Here is a 17451-nt window from a genome sequence, read left to right as displayed (position 1 = left end):
TAAAGTGCCTTTATGTTCAGCCGCTTTCCTCTGGTGTAGTAGAGAAGTCAGGGGAAATCCAGGCCTTGTTCATTTTTATAAGAGTCAACATGTCAGCATTTTTAGTTGACAGGAGCATTCGCTTATCAGATATTATGCCCCTAGCAGCACTAAATACCCGCTCTGATAAAACACTGGTGGCAGGGCAGACCAGCACCTCCAAGGCGTAGAGCGCCAGTTTGTGCCACGTGTCCAGCTTGGATACCCAGTATTTGTAAGGTACAAAGGGATCATTGAGGACTCCGACACGGTCTTCTATGTACTCCTTCACCATCTAACAAAATGTTTTCCTCCTTGTGACACTAGGCCGCGCATCAGGGTGAGGGTGCTGGCAGGGTGTCATGAAACTCTCCCAGGCTTTGAAGAATGTTGCCCTGCCTCTGTTGGAACTGCTGTGTGTTCCCCTCGTCTCCCCTCCTTGGTTGCCCAAGTAACTATGGACTCTACCGCCAGCGTTGTCAGCTGGAAATTTTTGGAGCAATTTTTCCACAAGGAACTTCTGGTATTGCACCATTTTGCTCATCCTCTCCAACACAGGAATGAGAGATGAGAAGTTTTCTTTGTAGCGGGGGGGGTTGAGAAGAGTGAACAACCAGTAATTGGTGTTGTCCAAAATGTGTAAAACGCATGGGTCACGGGAAAGGCAGCTTAACATAAAGTTAGCCATGTGTGCCAGACTCCTAACAGGCAAGACTTCGCTGTCGTCATCAGGAGGATGACTCTCAATCTCCTCTTCCTCCTCTTCTGCCCATCGACACTGAACAGATGGAATTAAATTTCCATGGGTACTACCCTCTGTAGCGGAGGCAACCGTCTCCTGCTCCTCCTCATTATCATCCAATTTGCACTGAGAAAACGAACTGAGGGTGGTCTGGCTATCACCCTGTGTAATGTCTTCCCCCATTTCCACCTCTTCCACATGCAAAGCGTCAGCCTTAATTGTGAGCAGCGAGCGTTTGAGTAGACACAGAAGTGGGATAGTGACGCTGATAATAGCGTTATCGCCGCTCACCATCTGTGTTGATTCCTCAAAGTTTCTTAAAACCTCACAGAGGTCAGACATCCATGCCCACTCCTCGCTTGTGAATAGCGAAAGCTGACTGGAAAGGCGACTACCATGTTGCAGCTGGTATTCCACTACTGCCCTCTGCTGCTCACAAAGCCTGGATCAACACTATTATCTATTTTAAAATCACCCCCTTTTCCCAAAGTTAAAAGTACATAAACAACTTAAAAAATAAACATCATGGGTATCACCGCCTGCAAAAATGCCTGTACTACTAAAATATAAAAATATGCCATAAGTCATACACACCCCATGGTATGGTATCAATGAAAATTACAGATCGCCCCGCAAAAAATTTGTGCTCACACAGCTCCGTACGCATAAAAATAAAGTTATGGGGGTAACAATATTGTGATGCAAAGAAAAAATATATATTTTTTTTTCAGTATTAAAACACAAAAAAAACTATACATGTGATGTATCGTTGTAATTGGACTGACCCAGAGAATGAAAGGAACATATCAGGTTTACCACATAGGAAACGCTGTAAAAACAAAACCCATAAAACTGTGCTGGAATTGTGTGTTTTTTCTTTTTTTTTATATAATTCCACCCCATTTGAAATTTCTTTCCCGCTTCCCACTGTGTTGTATGCAACTTTAAATAGTGCCATTAGAAAGTTCAACTCGTCCCGCTAAAAACAAGCTCTCATACGGCTATGTAAATGGAAAATAAAACTTATTGCTTTTGGAAGTCTTGGAGTAAAAATCGAAAAAACAAAAAAATGGAAAATGTTCCAGTCATTAATGGGTTAAAGGGCTAGGCCACTTTAACATTGCTTTTCCAAATTACAAACTAAGGCCTCATGCATTCACCGTTCTGTGGCCCCGCAAAGAAAATATAACATGTCCTATTCTACAATGGGCCGCCTGTTCCGTTCCGCAAATTGCGGAAGGCACACGGGTGGCTTCAGTGTTTTGCGGACCCGCAATTTGTGGACCGCAAAAAACGGAACGGTCGTGTGCATGAGGCCTAATACTGTATAGTTCACCGCCACTGAGCCAGCACCTTTGGTACTGTCTACTTCTGTTTGTACTGGTACACAGTCTTTAGTGTGGCTGTTATTGGAGTGGCACGTGACCAAACAATCAGCGCCTTCCATTGAATAACAATTTGCACGACGTGGAAAACTAGCACATACAGAGTGCCAGGCACAGTGTTATTCAGTGGAGGACTGGAGAGCAGTGCAGAAAGGGGAGTGAACTTTACTACCGAAACAGCATTAATTTATGATTAATGCAAATCAGTCATTTACCTATATGTATCACTGTTCTAAAAATGTTTGTCCCACTTGGTCAGCCTTATTTATCATGCCCTAGGAGGGTAAATGGACATCTTATAGGGTTGTCTCTCTGTATTAGCTAGAGCTATGAACCACTTTAAAGTGCGATTTCTACCCTGGTGGTCTTACTGTAACCATGTATTAAATGATCAATGTTGAATTTTGGATGGACATTTTTCAAAACATTTCCCCTTTTAGTATTGTTTAGGTGTCTCCAACTTCAAAACTGATCACTGGAGGTTGCAAAGGCTGGAAATATGATGATCAGTTAATCTACAGGTGGGCCTTGTTTTGAGATGGGGTTGTCCATCAATCCCCTCAGGTACTGTTGACAGAATCAAAACATTGTGCACAGAACAGTTGGGTTGACCATGTGCATTAGATATGTATCAGCTGACCTCACCGATTTTACTGTGTTTGAACGACCATCTAATGTGTATGATGGCTTCCTGACTCTCTTCCGACAGCTGACGTTGGAGGAGATAAGGATCAGGTTGATACGTTGGATTCAATTGCCCATTTTATTTTTTATTTTTTTTGTAAGAATGGAGATAAGCTGCTGACAGGCAAGTATGGCAGTATTTTTCTCGACTCTTCCCATTCACTACATATGTTTGCATACAGTATGTTTGGGAGAAATAGTTGTCTTCCGAACAATTGATTGGTAAATAGCAACATGATGTGTATGGGTAGCTTTAGTCTTGGTCCCTCAACAATGGGTGGCATTCATTTTGAAATTTTGGATGATATACAATAGACAGTTAAAGATCACAGTGTAATTCCTCCTGTGAACCTAATTTTGAAGTATGTATATAGATATATTCTTCATTATGTTTCTGTAAATATGTTAACCCCTTTCACATTGAAATTATAAAAACCCTCCTGAAAATGGGTAAGCCACTGCTAGAGGTGTCTTGCATTGGATTTCTCCTCTCTCCCCATTGACAACACTTACAAGCTTGGTCGAAGCAAGAGTGTATATGTATTGGGGAGTTGGAAGAGATTGCTTTCAGTTGAACAGTTGTTCTGCCTTAAAGGTGTATGAACACCTTTAGTTTTTCTTAGTTCAGATGACTATATATTGAAAAGCATGCAGATACTTCCCTGAATGTAATTTACTACAACATGCTGATTTAAGAATGTCTGTGGACTGTAATACAAGCAAAAAATACAACAAAAGTAATGCAATGTATTACAAATTTGTCACTACATGACTAGTACTGCTTCAGATAACTCAAGATTGGTAATTTGTATCTCATAGTCACCTTATTACCCCACACTGGCACTGAAATACATTGAGAAGAATTATACTGGAGTTTCCCTTTTGTGTGCACTAATGAGTCCTCAAAATGTATTCTAATGTCAGTTTGTGGGCACACAGTGGGCAAACGGGGTTAAGAATGGCCATATATACAGTAAATGAGCTACCTGGAGTCAGCAAGGGCAGTATTATTCATGCAGTATTGTCCTTAGCAGGCCTTGGGAAAGGTGACAGATTCCCTTTTTCTTCTTTTAATTGTCGGAAAAGGGAAAACAACCTTATGATAACTGTAAATTATATATCTGTATTTCTTCAATGTAGAAACTAGATGACATTTTAAAGAAAAATTATTAATGAGTAGTTATCTAGTTTTATCTGGCAAACAAAATCCCACAGAAAATGAAGGATGTCTATTATTTTTTTTACTAGTTAACACTAGATGGACTGAATATCTTAATATCAATTGAATCGAACAATTGTTAGGTTACTTTTTACATGGATCTGTTATTTGATCACTATGTGTTGGTCTTATTTGAGAACTGTATGGTGGTATTTACTTGGTATTGTGTGGTACTGCTATTGAGGATGCCATACAGTGCGCGTGTGTGTGTATATATATATATATATATACCATATTTTTTGCCTCCAAAAGTGAGGGGCAAATGGCCATGCATCTTATAAAGCAAATACATTTGAGCGTTTCCATATGGAAGCACTTACTAGTATCCATTAGGTGCTGGGAGCGGTGAGCGAAGCGCCGCAATCGCTTTTAATACTCACCCTCCTGGTCTTAATTCCTGGGGCCAGCACTTCACTGTTCTGACTGCGTACAGCGTCAGGACGTAGTGCATGCACTATGACCTGACGCTGCACGCAGTCAGGTGACAGAGCATCTCAGGCCGGGAAGACTGGGACCGCGACTTCTGCCGGAGGTGGAGAGGAGCCACGGCGCAGGATAGGTAAGAGGAGTTTTTTATTTTAATCTGATTTGAAGTCTGATGGGGGTCTGACAATGTGGGCTGATCTGAGGTCTGAAGAGGGTCTGAAAAGGTGGGCTGATCTGAGATCTGAAGGAGGTATGACAAGTTGGACTAATCTGAGGTCTGAAGAGGGTCTGACAAGGTGGGCTAATCTGAGGTCTGATGGTGGTCTGACAAGGTGGGCTAATCTGAGGTCTGAGGAGGGTCTGACAAGGTGGGCTGATCTGAGGTCTGATGGGGGTCTGACAAGGTGGTCTGATCTGTGGTCTGATGGGGGTCTGACAAGGTGGGCTGATCTGCGGTCTGATGGGGGTCTGACAAGGTGGGCTGATCTGAGGTCTGAAGAGGATCTGACAAGGTGGGTTAATCTGAGATCTGATGGGAGTCTAACAAGGTGGGCTGATCTGAGGTCTGATATGACAGGGCTGATGTGATATCCTGATATGGAGGCCTGTTCTGATGTCCTGATATTTATGGGGGTCTGATCTGAGGATTTGGTATGAGGTCTGATGAAAAATATTTTTTTCTTATTTTCCTCCTCTTGAGGTGCGTCTTATAAAGCGAAAAATACGGTATATATATTATATATATTTAGGCATGTGTTCGGAAGTGTTATTTGACCAATGTATCGTATTGTTATTTTAGAACTATATTGTAAAGCCAGCAGAAGGTTCTGCTCATGGCATCATCCAGCATAATACTTGCCTTGAAATAAAGGCTGTATCAAATGTGAGCAAGCGTCTCCTTTATTCTCCGACATGTCAGCTACGCATTCAAATATGTGGTTGATTACTTAAGTAATGTTAGTGTTGTCAATCTACAAATATGGAATTCAGAATTCTGTTTCTCTAACTATATGAAAAATTTTTTACACAGCTTTGTTTGTGACGCCAAGTTCCAATTTTAAGTGATTACTCTAGTCCAGTCACTGACAGTTTATGTTTCTTCAATTCATTTTATCACAAAGCAGAAAGATTTAACTGCTTTGCTTTCTGTGTGCTGAAATTCCAGATGACATGTGGTTATTCACAACTATTTAGTGGTTTGACTCATTTCTACCACAAAATCATTATTTCTACATACATGAATGAAGCTTTTCCAGACTGTTGATTGCAGACTTTGCTCATTCATTAAACCATTCGTACATTTAGTTTATTTTTCTGTGGCCATTTGCTTACCCACTTTATTTTCTCCTTGGTCATTATGTTTGTTATATATTTGGAGTCAGATTACACATGCCATTAGATTGTCTAACATTAAGGTTTAATGGGTTTAAGTCAGCATCAGGATATTGTGTTATAGGAAAGAACCAAATATCCATCTATATTTTGGTAATTTTATAGAATTCTGTTGATTATGGCAACATCAATATATAGTGATTGGTTTTATCAGTTATAAGAATAAGCTTAAAATAATTTGAATATATTGTATTTCTCTAGAATATCATTTTGTGAAAAAAACTACTTTATTTTTTTAATTGCAGCTTTATTGCAGTTTGTTTGAACCAGGTTATTTTCCAAGTATGTATGTAACCCTAAGCCCAAAGGTGCATTTACACATCGGAGGAGCAGCAGCCGAGGAGCGTTCCTTTCCGACTGTCGGCTGCTCATTAAGTGGAGGTGAAGCTCTGCATTTACATACAGAAATCACCTCCACAGTAGGAGGATGAGGGATCACTATAGCTATCCCTTGTCCCCATACAGATTCATTGCTCCTGGGCAGCAGAGTGCTGTTTGGACAGCACGATCTGCTACCCAGGAATGATGATTGAGGCGTCTGTACCTCCGATCAGTTTACATGATGAACGGACGTTTCTGATCTGCAGCACCTTGTGACTGGCAGATTATAGGATCTTTTGTTCCCTATTATCTGCCCAAATATTGGGCCTTGTAAGCAGAGGCGTAGCTAAAGGTCTCATGGGCCCTGGTGCAAGAGTTCAACTTGGGCCTCCTTCCCTTAGTGTTTTGTGGCAGGGGAGCACATAGCCTTCCTGCTACCTGAGGCAAAAATTGAAACGGCACCCCCCTTTGCCAATCTATGACAGAGCCCTTCCAGCATGCACTTTCTATAATACAGGTGTCTTCTTATATGACACAAGGGTCATTGGGCCCCCTCAGGCTACTTGGTCAGGTGACGACTGCTACCTCTGCACTTGCCTGTAAGTCCAGCTTTAGGCTATCTTGTACCCTAATTTATTCATTTAAGGCATATCAATGTATTAGCTTAAAGGATAACTGTCATATTTTCATAAAAAAAATATATTTTAGCATATGTTACTGCAGCAGCATTATGCATAAAGCAATCTTTAGTTTCTTCACTTACCACTGTTTTCCTTGAGTTTTCCCCTTAGTTACGGCTGTTTTGAATCCTACATTATGAGGCTCTTCTCAAGATGGCTCCTCTGCCAGTTTTCTGAGGACAAAACTGCATTCCCTCAAGGCACATACAAACTTACTGTAGCCAGCAGCTTCTTGCCAGCCAATCAGATTGGATTACTGAGAGACACGCCTCCTCACTCTGAAGCCTAATGCAGGCATGCAGTGTGAAGGACCGCCCCTCTGTCTGCCTAGCCAGAGACAGATGAGCCATAGCAACTGTCTTTTAATAGAGCAGTGGAAAGGGTCAGGAGACATTAATGAAAGCTGTTATAAGGTAATTACAGATCTTTTGGCAATCATTGATAGACTAACTCAGGTATACATGCCTAGCTCTAATAAACTAGCAAATAAAATAAAAATATGACAGTTATCCTTTAAATGATGTGCCGTATTTCCTTTAAAAGGCTCAGTGTACATGGAGAATGCATTATAATATGATATATAATCAGAAATTGTATCCAAATGATTAATAATCTGAAGTATGACTAAATGAACATTGACTGTGTGACATACATTCTGTCTCTGCCAGTGTGTGGGGTCATCTCCTTACTGCAACATTAGGAATTAATTTGCTTTTAGGCGCTAGAGTTTCACATGTGTGGATAAGAAGTTTTAGAGGGGGAATATGGGAGTTCTGCCTCCATATTATCTGCAGAGGATACTTTCCTAACCTAAAACTAGATTTGGAAAACCGAGGATACATAAGGTTTTGTTCAGGTGCATTTTGAAGAGATGAATCAAAAACTGAGTGTTGTGGTTGGAGGAACAGTAGAACAGGTGATCAGCTTCTCAACTTGTAAACTATTAACATACAGTATGAATGAATACACTTTACCTACTTAAATATACTGTTGATTGCAAATGTAGATCTTATGGACTATGAAAAGACTATAATTAGAATCTTACTTCATATTGTCCTTTTTAAGAGACTTTATTTATGATGGAGCCTGTATAGTCTGATGCAGTGTGCAGAAATACATTTAAAAGGAAAGGGGTTGACTGACCTCGCACTTTAATGGCATGTCACTAGGATATTTCTAGAACGGGGCCCCCAAAATGAGCAAGAGCGCAATGCACAAAAGCGGCCAGCCTAGATTCACTTCTGTGAGAGTGCTGAAAATAGCCAAGTGCCGGCTCAACCATTTCTGGAACGCCCATAGAGTTGAATGCATAGGTAGCCTCACTTGCGCGGTTTTCTCTCCATTCATTTCCATGAGAGTTCCAGAGATTTTAAGGTGTGCTTGCTTGGCTTTTTTCGATACTCCCATAGATGTGAATGGAGAGCACACTGCGCATGCACAGTATGCTCTCCTTCGCTTTGGGGGCCCTGTTCTAAAGATAGGTGTGGGTCCCACCTATCGGACATTGGTGGTATATTCTAGGGATATGCCACTAAAGTGTGAGGTGGGCCATCTCCTTTAACTGGATTGTGTGAAATGTTCATGAATCACCTTTCATATCCTGAGCACCATTTTTTAAAAGCACATTACATACAGAAAATTACTATTTTAATAGAGACCAAAATAATTTGAGAGCAATTTATTTGAGACCAAAATAAAAGTGGATTAGTGAGCAATTGTGTTTTTTTCCTTTACAAACTAGTATTTTTTTTTTTTTTACAGAAGGATTGTAATGATTTTGGGTATTCTTTAGTAATTTAGTTGCTAAAGTACCATATTTAAGAGGAAAATTTGACCAAATATATTCCCAATGTGCATTTATTTCAACCCATGTTTTGTTAAAATGTTATATATTTCTTGTCATTCTGCATTACCTGAAGGCATTCTAAAATAGTACAATTAGAAATTAATTACAAGGAGATTCTGTCTCAAGCTAGTAATTAAGTTAACAATTATACACTCTGAAGGTTTAAAGGACTCCATTGCCTAAAGGCTTGTTGCCTTCACATGTAGCAAAATATATCAATAAAGGTAATTGCTTTGATTTGTAATAAATACATTCTACAGAATATGAGACATTACTGATATAACAGTGGGCTTAATAAAACTCACCAGCTAGATTTCTGACCATTAGAAAAGCCAAAACTGTAGTATAGCTGAATTCAGGATATGTTGAAAAACCTTCCATTTGATTGATTTGAATGGGACTATTGAAAACCCCCTTTCAAAATGCGTCAATCAACTAATCGTCCTTGGTCCCACTCCCAGCCACACCTAGCAAACAGCTGATTTTACTCATGTTAGGGGAAATTTAGTACTAGATGACAGCCATTCAGATGAATGGGCTGCCATTTTATACAAAGATGACTCAGATCCACCAGAATAGAAACCTTTAAGTTCTGTGTCACAGAGGGGTTTACGGGATTCACCACACAGGAAAAATATTTTTATATTTTACTTCTTCAGACATTTTTGGATGCAGCAGTATAAACTATGTTTATTTTATAAACTATTTACTGTCATTTTCTGTCTCATTGGGGGACTTGTGAGCTTCTGATCAACTGTACAATAGACTGCAGTAGAATACTATTGTAGTTTGTTGGATTCTCATAGGCTGCCTGCCATGCTGTATCTCAGACATAGGTTAGCAGGCATCAGTCTGATGCATCCCTGCAGGACACAAAAGCATTGTATGCTGAACTTTTTTCCCCCAAAGTATACATCAAACAGATGGGAAAAACATGATGTGAACCCCAGCTTAGAAAGGATTGCTAAAAAGGCAAATCAGAGCCCCCATTGACTGCAAAAGACCTTCAGGAAGATTTAGCAGAATCTGGAGTTGTGGTACATTGTTCTACTGTTCAGAAACACCTGCACAAATATGGCCTTAATGGAAAAGTCATCAGAAGAAAACTTCTCCTGCGACCTCACCACAAAATTCAGCGTCATAAGTTTGCAAAAGAACAACTAAACAAGCCTGATGCATTTTGGAAACAAGTTCTGTGGACTGATAAGGTTTAAATAGTACTATTTGGCCACAATGAGCAAAGGTATGTTTGGAGAAAAAAAGGCACAGAATTTCATAAAAAGAACACCTCTCAACCATTAAGCATGGGGGTGGATCTATCATGCTTTGGGGTTGTGTTGCAGCCAGTGACACGGGGAACATTTCACAGGTAGAGGAAAGAATGGATTCAATGAAATTCCAGCAAATTCTGGAAGCAACCATTACACCAACTGTAAAAATACTGAAGTTGAAAAGAGGATGGTTTCTACAAATGGGTAATGATCCTAAACACACCTCAAAATCCACAATAGACTTTTAAAAGGCACAAGCTGAAGGTTTTACCATGGCCCTCGCAGTCCCCTGATCTGAACATCATTGAAAACCTGTGGCTAGACCTCAAAAGAGCAGTGCCTGCAAGACAGTCTAGAAATATCACAGAACTGGAATACATTTGCATGGATGCTTGCAATGGATGAAAATCCCTCAAACAAGAATTGAAAGACTCTTGGCTGACTACAAAAAAAAGCGTTTACAAGCTTTGATACTTGCCAAAGGGGATGCTACTAGGTACTAAACATGCAGGGTGCCCAAAGTTTTGCTTTGAGCCCTTTTCCTTTTTTGTTATTTTGAAAATGTAAAAGATGAAAATAAAAGATGTTTTTGCTCAAAGGGGTCATCCCACGTAAAATATTCTACAGTTTACAAACCAGCACCTGGATCTGAAGTCTTATGTAATTGCATGTAATTTCAAATTCAGTATAGCCACTGAGTTATTTCATAAACTGTGTCTGTATAGCGCCACTTGCTGTTTGCTTTTTCTTATTTCTTTTACCTGCTCACTGAGAAGGCCACACATGCTCAGTTTCATTCTTCAACTGCCTCCTGAGCTGTGATAGGGAGAGCTGAGATATGCCCCCTGAGCTGCAGCAGAAAAGTCACTCCCCTTGAGCTGTCAGATTGATATAAATCTAGCAGATGGGGAGATCTCTGGATCCATGTGAGACACAGGGCTGGTTCTATGTTTGTTAGAAAGAGATTGTCATGTCCTCTTATTTTAATTTTTTTTAATTGACCATGGGATAACCCCTTTAAGGGAATATGCCATCTTTAACTTTATGCTTTTGGAGATCAATTAATCTTCAACTTGCTTAACTGTTCACAGTAACAGTAACTTTTGCATTGCCACTAATTACATGAAAAGTGGCAATTACTCCTACTGTATACTGACATAAATAATTGAGGTAAAAAGGAATTGACTCATTTGAATTCTGCTTGGATATTACCTTTGATAAATGGGTTCTTTCATGACTTATCATTTTATATCCTTTTTCATCACAGACTTTAAGCCATCAGTTGTGATGTAAGATACTGCCTTGCAAACACTCTTGATCTGACTGCCAAGAAAAGGGCATTACAGTAGATTGGGTGGCATTTATTCTGTAACTTTTACATCACAGTAGCAGCAGTAGATTTTACCAACATAGAATCGTAGGTTCAAAGGTCATAGGTTTATGTTTTTCAGCACAACCTAACAATTGATTCAAACTTAAACAGTTGCTTGTTAAAGTGCTTTAAAATAGTTATATATGCATGCTATATATTGTCCTAGAGAACAAGAATGTATCAGTCTATGTATTTCATAATACAATAAACACGCAATACTGCTCTCACTATATAAACACTCAGTAAAAATTTAGCTTCATTTAGTTTTTGAAAGCTGTCAGGTGTTCAGAGATAAGGGCTACACATGGAGCCGTCAGAGTAATTCTCTGACGGAGTCACTGTAAAGCAGAAAGTCTGCTAGTTTGCAAATGGACTTAAAGTGTAAGCGGTCTCAGAAAAACTATTGAAAATTTTTAATAACGAACAATGGAAAAAAATATTTAGACCAAAATTACTGAAATGCAATAATTAAAAAAATGCCCCCAAAGATGTGCATAGCCTTTAAGGTGGCCATACACATTTGTCTAAAGTTGATGAAAGGCAGGAAATGTCAGGTTCAACCAAAGTGATTGTTTGTTGGGTGAAATGTAACAATGAACAGTTGTTTAAGACAAACTGCCCATCATCGTCTGTAAAGAAATTAGCGTTAGTGTTAAAATTTTTCATCTCATAGTGGGAAGAAAGATCTTAGTGGAACAAAGATCTTTCTTTGAAAGAATACTCCCAGAAAGATTGTTCATATGTGTATGGCTGTGTCTGCAGGACAGTTGTTCACCAGATGATCATTCAACAGTTGTTCAACCATTGACCTACTGCTGTCTAATGTGTATGTCCTCCTTTAGTTATCCTCAGTCCTCTAATTGTAGTGTCTCTAGATCAGGGTTGCACAACCTGCGGCCCGGGGGCCACATGCGGCCCTTGATACCATTCTGTGCGGCCCCCGACCATCTGGTAACAGACATGTATGCCTATGTCTTGTGGCTGCTTACATGTCATTTTCATGTATTTCTCCCATTAGATGGGAGTCCTGGAAGTATAACTAGACATTAATGGTATATAATGTGCCATAAGTACAAAATTTCAGTTGTTAATACACCTTTAAATTTTAATTTCGGCCCTCGTCATTGGTTCAGTCTGGCAATGTGGCCCCCAACCAGGAAACGTTGTGCACCCCTGCTCTAGATAATAGCAGGTCCTAAACAGCGAACTTCTTTCTATGATATTAGTATTGACTAAAGAATATGGACAGAAGTTGTCTTAATCAAAAACTCCTAATACATAGTCATGACATAATCATTTAATGGCATTGTAAACTGTAAAACCACTCTTATTAAAGGGCATCTGTTCCCATGTGTTACTTCTGTCAGTCCTTGCTTGCTTTTTTCTGACTATGATCTTGCCTGTGCTTCTAGTGCATTGCACTGGTGGTTCTGTCCCAGTGTCTCAGCTGCCAACAACATCGGGACTATTCAAAGAGGTAGCAGCTTGGTAGTTCCCCCGCAACAACGTCTAGATCTCGGTATAGAGGTTCAAAGGTGAATACAATGGGACTATTAGGACAATGCCCTCAGTTCTGACCCAACGTAAGACTGGTTAGTTGGCACAGTGGTTCCCACAAAAATTCTCCATATAAAGTTTGCACAGCCAGTGGAACATGCTGGCCATTCCAAGGTATGTTTGTTCATGTTGGTAGTGGTGCTAGGGGTGGTAAGGTGGCCCAGTTTCTGCTGACCTTTAAAGGTGTTCAGCATTATTAAGATTCTTAGGTGCTATGGTGAACACATGAAGAGCTCACACTTTATAATATATTCTTTTTGAATTTTTGAGTGGAGAACAACTACTACATAGAACATAACAAAGGTGCAGATGATGTCTCAGTTGGTATTACAGCTTCCTGCTCCCAACATTCATCCAACAGTAGCTGCGAATAGAAATATGTTTACTTACTGTATTTTATGTATGTATTTTTTAGGATTTTGAAACTTTTTAGTGGAACTAAAGCAAAATTGAACACTGTAGCTCCATATAGTGACGCTTTTGAAAACGATCATTTTCTGACAAAAAAAACTTTTGCCAACTTAGACTGCAACATTTTCAATCAGGTTGCTTGTCTAAACACCAATTAAAGTTGACATTGGTTTCATTGGTGGTCACATCTATAGTTGTATTCAATACAATCCCAACTACATTATAAACTCCACTTGTCAGGTTAAACATTTCATATACACTTTTCAATTATACCTTTCTTATTTGTTAATGGCTAATAAGAAATTACAGTATTACTATTATGCAACAGCAATTTTTTAAACATCAACTACTTTTTGACATGATTATTTGTTGCACTCAAGTCGCCAGTATTGTTTCATACATGTGCAGATTTCCAATAATTCATGTGTGAAAAAATTATTACGTGCAGAGCTGCCAGTAGCTGTTTGCTGTCATTGTCATAAACATCCAGACAGTTAGATGCTTATGGCTGATTAGTTGCTAGGGTTATGCAATTCCCCCCACGCTCACACAACAGACTCCCACTATTGTAATTGACTTTAAGATACACTGGTCTTGACTCTCTAGTATAGAAACAAGCCCTCTCTTATTATTCTGTGTAAAACATTAGTCTACACACCCAGTATCCTTCCTGTCTGATTGCATTTGATGTCTTACACTGCTTTTTTTTTATACTCAGTTAGTGGCTCCAGTATTCATTACTCTAGTTATAATCCTAAATGATACCTTTAGAGATTTTTAACTGTTGCATTACAGATGTGTCATCCTTTTCCTTTAAGAGACCTATTCTAATAATGATTCTGTTGACTCCCTTTGATTTATCCTTGCTCCTGAGAAAATACATGTCTCATAGCTTTGTTATATAAACATAATAATGCTATTAAATGACTTCAGACATCCAGAGACCATACAATTGCTCCACCTGCCCTTGAACTAAAAAAAAAGCCTATATGTATAATGTAATGATCAGTGGCATTAATACAAGGTGTCCCTTGACTATAAACCATAGTATATTTCATTTGTAATGAAATGCATGCATGTAGTTGTACTGTGTAAAGTAGTTATTAACATACTTTAGGTTGAAAAAGACATGTCTATGAGGTTTAGGATTTCTTAACCGTTTGACCTAGAGGATGCAAAAATACCCTTTTTTAATGGTTCTTCCATTACTGCCTTTTATAGCGTATTTCGTAGTTTGACTACTGTAAGGTCGTCTTCATGACAGAATTGTCGTACATTGATTCCCCGCAGTGGATTGATTCACTGCAGTGGATTGATTCAAACAGTACAGTACAGTACATGTGGATGGGGTTCTCAAAACCCCATTCACACATTTCTGAAGAATTGCATCCAGAAATCGGAGCATGCATTTAAATTTTAAATTTTCACAGTGAATATTACCTTTTTTTTTTTAAGTTGAAATCTTTGACAATTGACAGTACAGTCCACTGCAAAATCTGCAATACGTGGATTTTCCAAGATTTGTGGCACAGTGGAAAAGTCTGTCACATGTAGGCTTAGCCTAACTGCCTTTCATACTTTGATGCTTTTATACAATCAGATATGTTCTTTTCCTATACACATGGGATATAAAAGCATTACGTTCTCTTCTAGACAGGTCCCTCTTAAACAGGTACCCCGTTGAAATCACGGGCTATCACAATGCAGTAAATACATCTTGAAAGCTGCATGGAGTTTTGTATTAAGTGGGCAGTGTTCATATTATCATCCATCTGCATGTTGCACAATACTGTATATTGAAAAGCATTTTCCTATTGGAATAGAACTATAGGCTAGGTCATCAACTTTATTAATTAAAACAGTATTTTCCTTAAGAAACTTTCATTATTATTTTTTAACTACATTAGCCAATTATTTTCAGATTTGGAAAAAGGTCCAGCAAATTCATTTCAACAACTCCTCTAAAAGATTAAATTAATATCAAATGTTTGTCTATGAGACTGAAACACTAGTCCAATTTATCTTGGATTATGTGTATAAACTGGAGTGAATTATGACCATCACAGTATTATTATCTTGTTATCCAACTTTAAAGCAAACCCAGCTTCACAGTATTGCAATTGGTAAGAAGTGGTGAGTACTTACTGTAGCTGTTGTTCGGGTCTTGCGTACCCTTTACATTACCACGCTTATCAATCCACAGATACCACTGTGTTCGACAAAAAAGTTTTCTTATTCTTACATCACTCCCTTTCATAAATTCATAACTTCTGGTATGCCGCTCAAGGCTGGAACAGTTCACATTTGCAGCCGTTTGCTCTGTAGTCATGTCATTGCAGGCTAGTGAGAGCGTGCCCAGTAGAAAGATAGTGTAAAGATATGGTATGTAAAGCAAAGTTGGCAGGATCCAAGTTAGTATCCATTTGCGCATTATAGTGCAGTGATCTGGGTTTTCATGAACATCATAATGAAACTTAAATCTCAGGTGGATCTGTGTTTCTAGGTCCAAGACCTGGTTGTACCCTTTGCTATTCGTTTAGATGAAACAACTCAGTTTAACTCCAGGCTTGTATTACTGTCTTGTGTCTATGCCATAAATTGTGAACTTCACAAAACTGTTCTTTTTCCACGGTGTCCTCAGAAGATCAAAATGGGATAACCTTGGCAGCAATAATATTCAAGACCACTCGGACATACTGTTGAATGCAAATTTAACAGAACTGTAAAGACATGATAACGTTTATAACAATCTAGACTGTTAAAATGTTTCGCCATTTATAATAGAGTTTTCTTTCTAAAAAGTGCACCAGTGATACAGTGTAAACAAATTGGCAAATAGGTGTAAACTACACAAAAAAAAGAGTAAAGCATTGCAAGTATGCAGTGTCAACCTGCCTGTCACTGACCTAACGTACATAGCTTTAGTGCTAAAATGATTTTGTTCATGCAGAGAAATGCTGTATTACTCAGCATAGTGAAAAGCTGGGAATGCCTTATGGACAGCAGCATGTGAGCTGAGCTGTCAAGAATGCTCTACTCACTATGTACAATCTTACAGGGATCTTCACTTAAAAGTAGATTTTATTCTGTTACCTCAACCAGTACTTCTCCTCACTTCATGTAGAAGTAAAAGAAAAGGTTTGCTAGAGCAGAAGACAAATGATTCCTTAAATAGCAGAGATAACTTACTTATTCTCGAAGATAACAGCTGGATATATGTGTAGTCCATTTCTGCCGCCTGCTTTCTGCAACATGAGTCTGCTCTGACAAGATTTCTCAACCCAGAAAGAACTGTAGTACAATCCTTAATGTTTCCATAAATCAAAGCGCAAGAGGGGTTTTCTCTGTGTGTCTGTGTTAAGTCTGTTGTTGTTCAATGCTTTTCGATAAATACCTTTTGGTGACCTCACTGAAGCAATTAGATCTAACCACTCAGCAGCTGAAGGCACGAAGAAGAGGGAGAAAAAAAAGTTGTGTGAATCTCAGTCATCGTGAGAGGGAGCTATGAGCATGTTTTATACTGTGAGGACTGAGTAGCTGCAGCAGTATTCTGGGCAGATATATTGCAGAATCCTGGAGAATATCAAGATATATATTTTTTTTCTCCCTCTTCTTCGTGCCTACAGGGGGAGAGAACAACTTTTAGAGCATAAAATGAAACCTATCAAGAGATTTAATGTTTTCAGTCAACCACAACTCTTTTTGTTCAGTTTTTTGTTCCGCACTTTATTTCCGAGTAACATGAATTTCAATACACAGAAACATTTAAAGTAAAGATTGAAAAAAAATCGATGCAATCATGGTGGTTCAATGAAATATTCTGTTCTGCAGGCGGGATCTTTGGGGCTGCTCTTTGTATGTGTTACGGACAGTATAAAGTATCATTGTCTATATTTAAAGACTGTGCATGGAGTGTGGAATTATAATTAGAGTAGACGGAGGAGTTTCCGAGATTAAGAACATTCCCAGGGTAAACCTGGTTCAGATCACAGTATCAGCTTTTCCTGTGATCCTGTTTGTCATTGCATGGTATACGTAAACTGAGATTGCACATTACATAAGGAAGAAGCTTTTAAAATACACACCACAGCTCTGCAACACAACCAGTGACCGCATATATTGCTTAT

General features: G+C 38.9%; 2 protein-coding genes across 3 annotated transcripts in view; one reads left to right on the top strand and one right to left on the bottom strand.

The window, feature by feature from the left end:
* Positions 1-16826, bottom strand: part of FGF7 (fibroblast growth factor 7) — an 84795-nt gene extending 67969 nt beyond the window's left edge. The window contains exons 1-2 of one of the 2 annotated variants that reach the window (XM_040414022.1): positions 16514-16826; positions 15470-16044 (exon numbers count right to left, since the gene is read on the bottom strand). In XM_040414022.1, coding sequence (XP_040269956.1) covers positions 15470-15755 — 286 coding nt within the window. In that variant the 5' untranslated portion in view covers positions 15756-16044; positions 16514-16826. The remainder of the gene's footprint in view (positions 1-15469; positions 16045-16513) is intronic. The other variant, XM_040414021.1, reaches the window with a different exon arrangement.
* The window catches only part of FAM227B (family with sequence similarity 227 member B), a 695955-nt gene that overhangs the window by 307089 nt on the left and 371415 nt on the right, over positions 1-17451 (top strand). The gene's annotated exons all lie outside the window — the stretch shown is intronic.

The sequence above is a fragment of the Bufo bufo genome, chromosome 1 (genome assembly GCF_905171765.1).
Source record: "Bufo bufo chromosome 1, aBufBuf1.1, whole genome shotgun sequence".
Classification (NCBI taxonomy): domain Eukaryota; kingdom Metazoa; phylum Chordata; class Amphibia; order Anura; family Bufonidae; genus Bufo; species Bufo bufo.
This window is presented reverse-complemented; position numbering and strand designations above follow the sequence as displayed.